General features: G+C 45.9%; 1 protein-coding gene across 1 annotated transcript; it reads right to left on the bottom strand.

Annotated features, from left to right (window-relative positions):
• Positions 1 to 2,597: 2,597 nt before the first annotated feature.
• SFTPC (surfactant protein C) lies at positions 2,598 to 9,495 on the bottom strand (the record flags this gene model as incomplete). Its single annotated transcript, XM_081334204.1, has 5 exons — positions 2,598 to 2,708; positions 4,421 to 4,531; positions 5,890 to 6,030; positions 7,639 to 7,779; positions 9,433 to 9,495. The coding sequence occupies 5 exons, from the start codon at positions 9,493 to 9,495 to the stop codon at positions 2,598 to 2,600; spliced, it is 567 nt and encodes a 188-aa protein (XP_081190330.1).
• Positions 9,496 to 12,723: the final 3,228 nt, after the last annotated feature.

The following is a 12,723-nucleotide window of genomic DNA, read 5'->3' on the forward strand; positions in this document are numbered from 1 at the left end:
TCATTAGCTGACCTTGTTGCAGCCCCTAAGCCTTGGGAATTTTCTGTTTTTATGGATTTGACCCCATGGTTAGGGTTGTTAATAATGAAAAGACGGGGGGAAACTGGTTTTTTGGTTGCAATTGACTGATTGAAAGAAGATTTTAAACCTGAGACTTTCCCAAATCATTCTGGAGATGCTGGAATTCAGTCTGTGGCTGCTTTGCATGCAAATCACGAGGGCTCCCAATTAGTTTACCCCCATCTCCTATAAAAGCCTGTTCCCATTTCAAAATTCTGCTGAATAGAGCAGTGTTTCTCAACCTTGGCAACTCTAAGTAAGATCTGTGGACTTCAACCCCCAGAATTCCCAGCCACAGATTGTAAAATTGCCAAGGCTGAAAAACACCGAAACAAGAACAAGAACTTGTGAAGCTTTACAAAAAAAAATGTGCACAAATTTGTATTTTCAAGGCAAAATTGTTTAAAAATCTAGGGAAAATAAAGACACGCCTGTATGTCCACACATTGCTTTCTAAGCTGTGATTAGCTTAGTCATAGTTTATTGGATAAACTGCAACTGGTTGGTACATGTATTGGAGTAAATTTTAACGGATGGTTGGAAATCGCAACGACTGAATTCATACACTGTATTAGACTGCATCAGGCATCTACTCTCAACTCCATTTGGTCAGCCATGCTGCTGTCACTGAAGTTTCTGGCAACGGAGACCTCCTCTCCAAAATGTGGCCTGCCTCCATTTTATTTTCAGCGTCTTTCTCCTGGCTTGGGACCCAGACCAGATTTTTGTCCCAACAAAACCTAAAGTTTGATTTGAGCTTAAGATGCTGCAGACATTCTTGGAGTGTTGGCAAGAACTCGGACACAGACTGGATCTGGGAGGCAGGAGGTCCTATTGGTCTGTACTAAGAACCCATAAAAACAACATTGGAAAAGAGGGGTTGTTTTTTTTTCATCTTTTGGGAAATATGACTCGTGGACTTCAACTCCCAAAAATATGTTGGTAATGACCTATAAAGCCCTACATGGCATGGGTCCGGATTACCTACGGGAGCACCTGCTGCCGGCGTCAACCTCCCTCCGTCCAGTGCGCTCCCACAGAGAGGGCCTCCTCAGGGTGCCTCCGGTCAGAGAATGTCGATGGGTGGTCCCCAGGGGGAGGGCGTTCTCTGTGGGCGCGCCAGACCTGTGGAACCGCTTGCCGGTTGAGCTCCGGATGGCCCCCGACCTTCGCTCCTTCCGGCGCGATCTAAAAACGTATTTATTTGAGCAATCTGACCTGGTCTGATGGGTTAGGGTTGGGGTTTTAAATATGTTCTTAATTATTGTTTTAAATTTTAAATTTGGGCATTATATTTAATTGTATTTTAACTTTTATATTCTGTTTTTTATATTTATTGCCCTGTACACCGCCCTGAGTCCTTCGGGAGAAGGGCGGTATAAAAATATAATAAAATAAATAAATAAAATAAACTGACTGAAAGTACAGGTAGTCCGCGACTAACAATAGTTCATTTAGTGACCATATGAAGTGGCAACGTCGCTGAAAAGATGACTTGTGACCATTTGTCACACTTACGACCATTGCAGCATGCTCACGGTCATGTGATCAAAATCCAAATGCTAGGCAACTGACTTGTATTTATGACGGTTGCAGCATCCAGGGATCATGTGATCCCCTTTTGCAAACTTCTGACCAGCAAATCCACGGGGAAGCCAGATTCATTTAACAACCATGTTACTAACTTAACAAGTGCAATGATTCACTTAACAATTGTGGCAAGTAAGGTCATAAAATGGGACAAAATGACCTTTAACAACTGTCTTGCTTAGCAACAGAAATGAGGGGCTAAATCGAGGACTGCCTGCATTTGAAATCCAAGCAGAAAGACTTGTCGGTTGAAGCTTATTCGGATGCACCTATGATCGAACCCCATTTAATCCCTTTGCCGGACAGAGCACCTCCAGGCATTGTTGCTTTCTGAATGCAGCCGTGGAGGAGTAGATTTGCAGCCTGATTATTTGAGTGGTGCTCCAAGAAGTCATCCCCACTGTGAGCTCTGAGGTTGCCCAAGAATCTATCTTTAGCTTAACAGGTTGATTCCACTTACATCCTGCCTTGCTATTCATCCAAACTCTCAAAGCAATTAAAAGGTGTTTTTTTTAAAAAAAAGCAAAAACACAAATGATAAAAACAGATGCAAATAACACGGGGGAGGATCTGTTGTAACTACAAGGGGCTGCCCGAGGGGTCCCAAGGCTGCTTTTCCCCAAAAGGCAACTGGTCTTTCTTGTGTTTTTTTTTCCTCTGAAAACGTTTCGCTTCTCGTCCAAGACATTTCTTCAGTTTTGTCCTGAAGAACTGAGGAAGCTTCTGGGATGAGAAGCGAAATGTTCTTAAAGAACAAAACCAAGGAAGTCCAGCCGCCTTTTTGTGTGTGGGGGGGGGAAAGCACTTTGGGACAACCACGAGCTGGAGGATCAAGTGTCCAGCATGGAACTTCGGCAGCCATGTGCCTCTGTGGACCCGCAGCTGTGCTGCTCGTGGTGGATCACGCCTTCCCTGCCCGCCGCTCTGCCTCTTCCGCCCTGACGCCATTAAGCCCAGGAGACGGGGAGGGTGCTGCAGAGGAGATTGAGGGCCGCTCCCAGCCTCGAACGGTCAGCCGGCTTCTCTCTCTGTCCAAGGGGCCGGAGGGGAGGGGGTTCCTGCAAGAGGAGGAGGAAGAAGCATTGCTCCACCGAGAAAGAGACTCAACAGCAAGCAGCTCATCCTCACGATGGGCAGAGCTGGGCCTCTAGGCCAGGGGTAGGCAACCTTGGCTCTTTTATGACTCGCGGACTTCAACTCCCAGAATTCCTGAGCCGGCCATGCTGAGGGGAAAGGGAGAGGTTTCCAAGCTGAGCCATGCGGGCTCGGGAATTCTTGGAGTTGAAGTCCACGAGTCATAAAAGAGCCAAGGTTGCCTACCCCTTCTCTAGGGCTTCATTTTGGTAACTGCGACTCAACTGATAGCCATTCATTTAGTGACCATTCGAAGTTACAACAGCACTGGAAAAAAGAGAGCTATGACTGGCCCTCGCACTAAGGACTGTCGCAGCACCCTCAAGGTCACATGATCAAAATTCAGTTGCTTGGCAACCGGCATGTATTTACCACAGTTGTATGGGTAGTCTCTGAGTTACAACCATTCATTTAGTGACCGAAGTTACAACGGTACTGAACGAAAGTGACTTATGACCGTTTTTTCCCATGATTGTTGCAGCGTCTCTCTGGTCACGTGATCAAAATTGGGATGCTTGGCAACTGGCATGTACTTATGACGGTCGCAGCGCCCGTTTGGGCTCACGGGATCCCCTTTTGCAACCTTCTGACAAGCAAAGTCAAGGGGGAAGCCAAATTCTCTTAATAACTGGGTTACTACGTTATCAGCTGCAGTGATTCACTTAACAACTGCACCATAAAGGTCATAAAATGGGGCAAAGCTCACTTAACAACTGCCTTAGCAACAGAAATGTTGGGCTCAGTTGTGGTTATAAGTGGAGGACTTCCTGCAGTGTCGCGGGGTCACGTGCTCCCCTTCGCAGCTGCCTTCCAACAAGCAAAGTCAGTGGAAGAAATGACTTAACAACTGCATAATTCACTTAACAACCATGGCAAAAAAGGGTCCTAAAATCAGGCGTGACTCAGCTAACAATTGCCTTGCTTAGCAAGAGAAATTCTGGCCCCAGTTGCGGTTGTAAGTTGCAGGCTGACTGTGAGAACCAGCCTAGCGCCTTCAGGATGAACGGGAGCAGAACGTATTCCCCGGTGCCGGGAATGATGGGAGATGGAACCGAAGCCGTCCACAAGGCACGGGGCCAGCTCTGCCTCCGGGCACGAGGGAGCAGCTACTCGAGGCAGCCGACAAGGAACTAGCCATCGATCAAGGCACACGGTTCTCACTGCTTCCTACCCCAGTGCCGCTTGCACTGCTTTGTTTAATGCCGGCTGTATTTCGTTAATCACACGGTCACGGTTGCCATCTTGATGCCCTCTGGGTACCCCCTCGTAAGAAGGATTTTTAGAGAATCCAGAACACGCTTCCAGCATGTCCAAAAAGGATTCTCAGGGGAGTAGAAATTCACCCAGGGACAGAGAGGTAGCCCCTCCAACATTTAGCTCTAAAATGAGTTTAACTGAAGGGGGGATAGGAATGGATAAAAAAAAGGCTCAGAGTTGTCTCAATTGGCCCCAAGGGCTGGACATGGAACAGTGGGCTTAAGACAGAGGCAAGGAGCCTCCAAAGAATATTTTAGTTTGGCTTCCTGCACCAAACAGACGGTGGGATGCTGTGGCCTGAATGGGTCTCCACGCCACCACCCACTCCTCCACTCCCCCATCATGAATGTGCTCACTTTTTCTTCTTGTTATTACTCACCTGAACTTGCTGGAAGATCTCAGTGACAACATCCAGGCTTTGTATATCCTTCTGGTTCATTTTGATGACATAGCAGGACTTTCCTGGCCATGATCTGTAGCCAATCACCAGCTGTTCAAAGGCAGAGTGTGGAGATAAGCTTGCGATGGCAAGAGTCACATTTGCAAGAATCAGATATTTGGGTAACGGATCACAGAGCCCAGTCAGAACATCCCTGCATCTTTTCCCCATTGATCAAAATCCCTTACTATCCCTCTAGGCCAGGGGTAGGCAACCTTGGCTCTTTTATGATTCGTGGACTTCAACTCCCATAATTCCTGTGCCAGCATGGGGGAAACTTTGGCTCCTTCATGACTCGTGGTCTTCAACTCCCAGAATTCCTGAACCAGCATGGCTCTGCTTGGAAACCTCTCCCTTTTCCCTCAGCATGGCTGGCTCAGGAATTCTGGGAGTTGAAGTCCACAAGTCATAAAAGAGCCAAGGTTGCCTACCCCTGCTCTAGCCAATTCCTTGAAATAAATTTGAGGAGTGATCCAGATTCTGCTTTGTAACACATGTTGCAAACACAGAGCAAACCTTAGCCCCTTCTAGCACTGATGATGTTACCTAGTTGGGTAATAAAATGTCTGCATGAAAACTACCAAACTCGGAGAGAACCAAGGACCCCACAGTTCAACCCTGAGTTGCAGATATTCTCCTCTCTTGGTACATGTTGCAATACCCGTTCCATAGGCACGGCCACTATCTTGAGTTTGTTTACCCCCCTCCCTATTATAAACATCTTAATGCATGAGAGACTAAGACTGGGATGTCCGGAGGGTAAGGTCCAAAAACTCAGGATGGCGACCATAATGGGGCAATCAATATTTTGTCTTTTCTTTATATGAGTGGCTGAATTCAATCAAACCATCCTGGCCACCATTTTGACTTTTTGGAGTGTAACCTATAGACAACCAACCCATGGAAAGATTTTGGAACATCTCATAGAAGCAGAAAGCTGGAGGGCTTCATTCGTTCTTTCCCCCCATCTCTTCTCCAAGCAAGAATCCAAATAAAGCTCCTCTGAGGAATGGCTGACCGGCTCCTACTTGAACATCTGGAGTGAAAGGAAATAGAGCAAATATCCAGATGTGTGTCTAGCTTAGTGTTAGATTTAGAGGATCACTTTACGCAAAGTAGCAGTCACCGTGGGCCAGTCTCTCCTCTGTAGAATGAGAATTATTTTTTCAGCCTCATTCATTCTTCCCCTCACTGAAATGCAATCAGGAAGACCTTCCCCCACACCTGGGACATATCTTCGGGTTGGAACTTTTCAGTAGACCCCTAAGATTCCACAGTGTCACAACAAGAGCTAGAAGCTTACTTCAAAAAGCAGGGGACAATATTTTGATTCCGAATAGGTGTCAGCCAGCTTCACAAGCAAACCTTTGGCCGAGACAAGAGAAGCCAGAAGAGAGTGCAAATCTTACGTTGCTGTAATCATAAACCACGGTGGCCGAAGAGTTGAGCTTCATGTGGATGGGAAATATGGCCAGTCTTTCCTTCCGGCTCATGGCCAGGTGCTGGGAGGAACCTTTGCCGTCCAGGCCTTGAATGGTCATTTGCAGGACCTAGGAATCGCCAAGAAGCCAAATGGGAATCAGAACTTCCAGAAAGGACGAAGACCATGGGCTGGTGTCACACATCACACTGAACCTTAATCCTGGTTTAAGAAAACCAGGTGTTGAGTCAAAATGCCTGCGCTGCCCAGACAAATAACGCAGGACATGCATTCACACAATGGCCTGGCTTGCGCTACCTACTCAGACCCTGGCTGGATTCCCACAGCGTAACAAAATGCAGGCTAGCCAACCCCATTTGAGTCTGGTCTCGCATATGATGGGGACCCAACCATTGGCAACGCGGAACGTTACTTTACAGGCTGCTTTAGAGTTTAACATAAGATCCTTTCCCAGGGGTACTTCTGATTCTCAAAGGAGCATGAATTGCTTTTAATTGCTGGCTGCCACTCACTAAATACTTTTCTCCGGGTGGAAAATGGGATGTTCTCCAGATGTTTTAATTGCCAATCTCCCTAGTTCTTGACTGTTGGCCAAGTTACGTTGGAGTTGGACTGCAGCCCAAACCTCTGTGAAATGGTAGACCAAGCGTTCCATCTTAGTCTTGGGATGGACAATTTTTAGGGGCCGAGACCGGCCCATGATCTTTTGGGAGGAAGCAAAGCTCCTGCAGTGAGGTGGCGTTGCAAGAGGCCTGCAGCTGCAGCTGTATTTCGGATTGTCGCAGGGGATGCAGTGGCTGTGATCGTACCCTGTTTTATAGGGAGGCTTCAATTTATGGCCACCATCTGCAAACACCTTTAGCCACATTATTAGCGGTTTCTGTCTTGGGGGTGGCTGGAAAATAATGGCAAAGGAGTTTAAATACAGGTAGTCCTCGACTTATGACCATAACTGAGCCCAAAATATCTGTTACTAAGTGAGACATTTGTTAAGTGAGTAGGGTCCCATTTTATGACTCTGCTTGCCACAGTTGTTAAGTGAGTAACACGCTTGCAAAGTGAACCTGCCTTCCCCAGGGACTTTGCTTGTCAGAAGGTCACAAAAGGCGGTTCCCCGGACATTGCAACCGTCGCATAGAGGAGTCAGCTGCCAAGCACCTGAATTTGGATCACCTGGCCGTGGGAATGCTGCAACGGTTGTGTGAAAAATTGTCATAAGCCACTTTTTCAGTGCCGCTGTAACGTTGAATGGTCGCTAGATGAACTGTTGTAAGTCGAGGACCACCTGTACTGTCAAGCTGCCTTCAGGTTCATCCAAGGGTTTTCAAGCCCCCCCCAATGCTTCAGCGATAGAAAGGAAGATGCCACTGTGTGGTCAGAGGGACCCCCAGATGCCCCCAAAGGGATGAGGAGGAGGGTATGCAGATTTCCCAGGATGCCTCTGCACAGGGAGAAATCCAGGCTTCTTCCCTACGGAAGATTCACCAAGGATCTTAACTTACGTTGGAGGGAGCAGCCGAGGGGGAGGGATAAGAGCCTTGAAGATGGGGACCAAGGACATCTTCACGTAAAAAAGGGGTAGAGCGTCAACCACACAATCATGGCCGTCATCCTGATTTTTTGGGATGACTCTAGTGAAGACAAATTATGATGAACTTTTCTGGAAGTCCCTTCCATAGTTTCGCCACAAGAGCCCCGGGGGTCAAGCTGCTCTTACCGCCTCCGTATGTTTCTCTGTGATGTGCAGCCCTGCCAGCAGGAAAGTCAGGACCGCCAGCACCATCCCCACGATTATCATCGCCACGATCAAGAGTGTTCTGCTAGGAAGGTCAGGAGGCTTGGGAGACTCTGTGTAATCCTGCAGGACCAGAGCAGATGTGAGCCTTCATCACCCGATGCTGGATTTCATCTCCAAGGATGCAATGCTTTGCCTTCTCTCCAGAAGTCACCCTGAGAGGGAAGATATTCATCCCCTCTTTCCTTCCCCCAGAGGGGTAATGATAACCAGCTAGGCAGCTATTTCCTCTGAGTAAAGTAATTGCACATCAGCCTACTTCACATGTATCATTAACCTCAAGGTGTGCCAGATGGCCCCATTATTGTACAGGTAGTCCTCAACTTATAAGAGTTTGTTTAGTGGCAGTTCGAAGTTACAACGGCACTGAAAAATGTGACGTGTGACCGTTTTTCACACTTGTGACCATTGCAGCATGCCCAAGTCATATGAGGAAAATTCAGATGCTTGGCAACTGACTCATATTTATGACGGTTGAGTCATGTCATCCCCTTTTGTGACCTTCTGACAAGCAAAGTCAACGGGGAAGCCAAATTCATTTAACAACCATGTTGCCAACTTCACAACTGCAGGGATTCACTTAACAAGTGTGGCAAGAGAAGTCGTGAAATGGGGCAAAACTCACTTAACAAATTTCTCATTTAGCAATATAAATTTTGGGTTCTCAGTTGTGTTTGTTAAGTTGTGGACTACCTGTATTCAGGCAATAGACTTGAGGCCTGTCTAGGGGTGGCAGAAGAGGAATAATACGTTTCTGACAAACGAAACACGAAAGGGCTGAAAGCATGGAAGAAAAGTTTTCATAGGTTGTGCCCCCATATTAATTGACTGAAGAGTTGGGTAACTAGAACTCTCCACCTCAGTTATCATATATTATGGGCTTTTCATGCTATACCCTACAATGAACGTCTCTGCATTTGCGGAGTGCCAGAGGGAGAAGACCTGGCTCACATCCTATTTGATTGTTGCCTGTATAAGAGGGAGAGAGACAGGTACCTCGGTCTATACACCAAACAAATGACCCATTGGGATCCCTGTATCAAAACAATTTTATTTATTTTTTATTTTATTTTAATTCCATTTATATCCCGCCCTTCTCCGAAGACTCAGGGCGGCTTACAAGCTTAGCAGTAGCCTTCATTCTATGTATATGCCTGCTTATTAGGGCTTTCACACCCCCCCCAAGCGGCATTATTACAAAGTCAGCTTAATTGCCCCCAACAATCTGGGTCCTCATGTGCAGCCTTATGTGCAGCCAGAATCTGAAAATAACATTTCAAACAGCACAGTACTTAAGCAAAATGGTTCAGTTGAGATCTGTATACGTGGGACTGATTGGGGTAGATTGCAAGGGCGACTCCAAAATATATTTTTCATCATATTTTATCTATATCTTAAATTATTGCACACTATTATAATTTCATTTTAGATTGTATTTTATTCCTATTTCATTTTAAATCATATTTTATTCTGACTCCATTTTAAATTGTATTTTATCAAATTCCATTTTAAATTTTATCAAATTTTAGTAATAATTTGTTGCTGGAACTTTGTACTTTGATATGGCCCAAGGGCTAATCAATAAAGACTGATTAATACTGTTAATATATTATGGGCTAACTCTAGTTGGCTCCGTTTCTCTAGCTCACGTCCCATACATTGTTCCACATTAAAGTTGCAGGAACAAAAATTCTTCCCAGGAGGAGTGAAACTCACCGGCGGTGGTTCAGATGTTAGGGCCAACTTGCTGCTATCATCCATCTTGTCATCAACTTCCATTCCAATCCTCAGCTCTCCAGCAGAGAATTTTCTTTATTCTTCAGGAGAACCTCTACTTATACTATGCACCGGATGCTAAACTCCTCCAGGGGATTGGCTAGCTCTCCTCCAGCCTCATTGCAACTCCTGTTGGCCAGCAGCCAGTCTTGCTTTTAGGGTTAGGGTTTCTTGCCAAGTATTCTTGAGAACAATCCAAAAGTGTTATTTGGACACAGGTCATTCAAAGGTTTCTGAAGAACCTTGTCCATAAGCAGAAGGACCTTCTAGAAACAAGTAGTCTCTTGTGTTGTTCTTAAACCTACACACAACTTGTTCTAAAGTCGATTTGGGAAGTACAAAGTCCTCCTCATTCAGACCCACTTTTAAATCACTCCTTGAAAAGTTCTTAAGATGTTTGACAAAAACACAAAAGCAGGAGCTTCTGAGAACAGCAACAGTATTGTGAGAACGAGGGTCACATTATTGGAAAGAAACCTGGAGCCCACGAGAGGGAGGGGTGAGGAGCTGTCGCCCCAGCAGCCACCATCATAGTTAATGGTGTGGGATGCTGGGGGTTGAAGTGAAACAGAGAGACACAGCGTTGCCACCTTGCGTTAAAACAGCAGGCATTCAATTGCTGGAAAGATGGCGGTATAATGATAATTTTCTTCAGAGCTTGCCAATAAGATATTCTAGCCCCTCAAGAGAAAGATCTAAAGAAAGCCTCTTCTTTCATTGTTTAAGCCACAGCCTTCCAGGAAATATTCCTGCAGCTACCAAGGAAAAATTGAATGGAAGCTGTTTAAGGGCATACCAGTGTAATAATCCCTCAGACTTAGGCAGGAAAACCCAATGCACAGGTATAGCATAGGTGATGGCTGGTTCAACAGTAGCGATCTAGGTGTTCTAGTGGACAACCAGTTCAATATGAGCCAGCAGTGTGCTGCAGCTGCCAAAAAAGCCAATGCAATCCTAGGTTGCATCTACAGAGGGTTAGCATTAAGATCACGAGAAGCGAGTCTCACTTTATATTTCACCAGTGAAGCCACACTTGGAACAATTCATCCAGTTTTGGACATTGCGATACAAAAAGATGCTGAGGCCCTAGACCAGGGGTCTTCAAACTTGGCCCTTTTGTGACTTGTGGACTTCAGGCACGCTGGCTGAGGAATTCTGGGAGTTGAAGTCCACAAGTCAGACAAGGGCCAAGTTTGAAGACTCCTGCCCTAGACAAAAATTCAGAAAAGAGCAAGAAATATGATATGGGGGCTGGAGGTTAAGCCGTGTGCTGAATGGTTGAGGGAACTGGTATATCTAGACCAGGGGTAGGCAACCTCGGCTCTTTTATGACTCATGGACTTCAACTCCCAGAATTCCTGAGCCAGTGCTGGCTCAGGAATTCTGGGAGTTGAAGTCCATGAGTCATAAAAGAGCCGAGGCTGCCTACCCCTGATCTAGACTATTGAAGAGAAGAATTAAAGGGGACATGACGGCTGTCTTCCAATATTTATGAGGGGCTGTCACAAAGTAGAGGGGCTTGACCTTTTCTCCGTGGCAGGACAAATGGGAAATGGTGGGAAGAAGCTCGTTAAAGGGACATCCAAGCTACAAGTAAAGGGAAATTTCCTGACAGTGAGAACAATTAATCAGTGGAAGAAGATTGTCTTCAGAAGTTGCGGCTGCTTCATCACTGGAGGTTTTTAAGAAGAGATTGGACAGCTATTTGTCCGGGATAGTATAAGGATTCCTGCCTTTGGCTGTGAGTTGGACTGTAAGACCTCCAAGATCCCTTCCAGGCCTATAATTCTATGTGACTCAGGTGCAAATTTGACCAGAAATAAACTCATGGAAATTACATTTGCTTATGTGCTATTATTAACTTCAGGACTGCACATTTTATACTTTCCTGCAGGAGTTAAATGAAACTTGTAATTGTGAGAGTAAAGGGGTTGGCATTAACAGATATTGCCTTGAGAATCTACTGTGAGATATAACTGTAGTAAGGTCATCCTAGCCTTATTTTCCTGGGACTGAATTTAAAGAACAGGCCAGAGCTGGTTCAAGTAAGCATCAAATAGTTTCTGCTTTGAATTGTGAGAGCCCAGCCTTCATCTTGGCTTGTGCACAAAATAGGATGAAAACAAGCAAGGTAGTGACCATGAATGTGCAGTTGCAACTCTGCCCATGAGATAAACACATATGAAAAAGGCAAAGCTTTGACTGTGCGATGGTGGTGGCCAGCATGTCTATTTTCAACACAGGCTACAGGAACCTCTGTGCTTCTGTGAACCCTGATATGACAGTACAATGTGCTTAATTTATTTAAGTGTAGCTTTGTGGATACAGAACAGCCTCTTAGTCAACCTGGGATTAAAACTGAGTGATTTTTTTGTTCTCACATCTTTACATCTTGATCTGGCAAAGATGACATGTAATCATAGCAATAAATGTAAAGCAGGGACCCCCTGAGAGTTTTGCTCCTCCTTTCCTCCCACCCAGCGATGGGGGCTTGCAGTCTGCCCCTAAGCAGTTAGCTTCTGCTTGGCCTGGCCCCAGGAGCTTTTGTGCTCATCTCGGTCCAGCCCTGGGTGGCAAAAATTGGATTGCAAAGCTCAAGTCACCCCCTTGCACACTTTGCCCTTTGTTGTCTGGGACACAGCTGTGCCTGGAACAAGAGATGTTTGTGCTTGTGCCAAACGCTGCTCTCTCTTGCAGCAGCTCCTGAGCCCAAGTGGACTCCATTCAGTCACCAGCACAATGGAGGAGAGTGGGAAGACAAGCAACAACAATGTTTGCAGCCAGAAGCCCAATTCAAAACAGCCACAAAGGCTGGTGATGAGCCTGTTGTGAAAGGAGCAAAGAGGCCAGAAACATCTGGATATTGCAAATGGTGTAATCTGGGTCTGTCCAAAGTCACATTCTCCGAGCAGCATCAGAACTTTTCCAGAAGACACTGGTGTGCAAAAATCAGCTAGGGCCTGGGACTGTGTGTAATCATTGGTGAAAATGTATGTATTTAAAGGAGAGGAGGAGGAAGAGGAGGAGGAGACGTTTAGGCAACAATCAGATAAGAGGCAGCTTAGCCCACCAAAGCAATAGAGGTGTGGGAAATGTTTCAGAAAGGAACCGCCCCCCCCAAGTTTCTTGTGTTGTAAAGGCGAGGTGGGGGGAGATATGTACTTTCAGACTTGCAAGATTCTGCTACTATAACCATAGAGTAAAGGTCGTATCAGTCCTTGTGGTTGGAAC

This window comes from Vipera berus, assembly GCF_964194415.1.
Source record: "Vipera berus genome assembly, chromosome: 8".
Lineage (NCBI taxonomy): Eukaryota > Metazoa > Chordata > Lepidosauria > Squamata > Viperidae > Vipera > Vipera berus.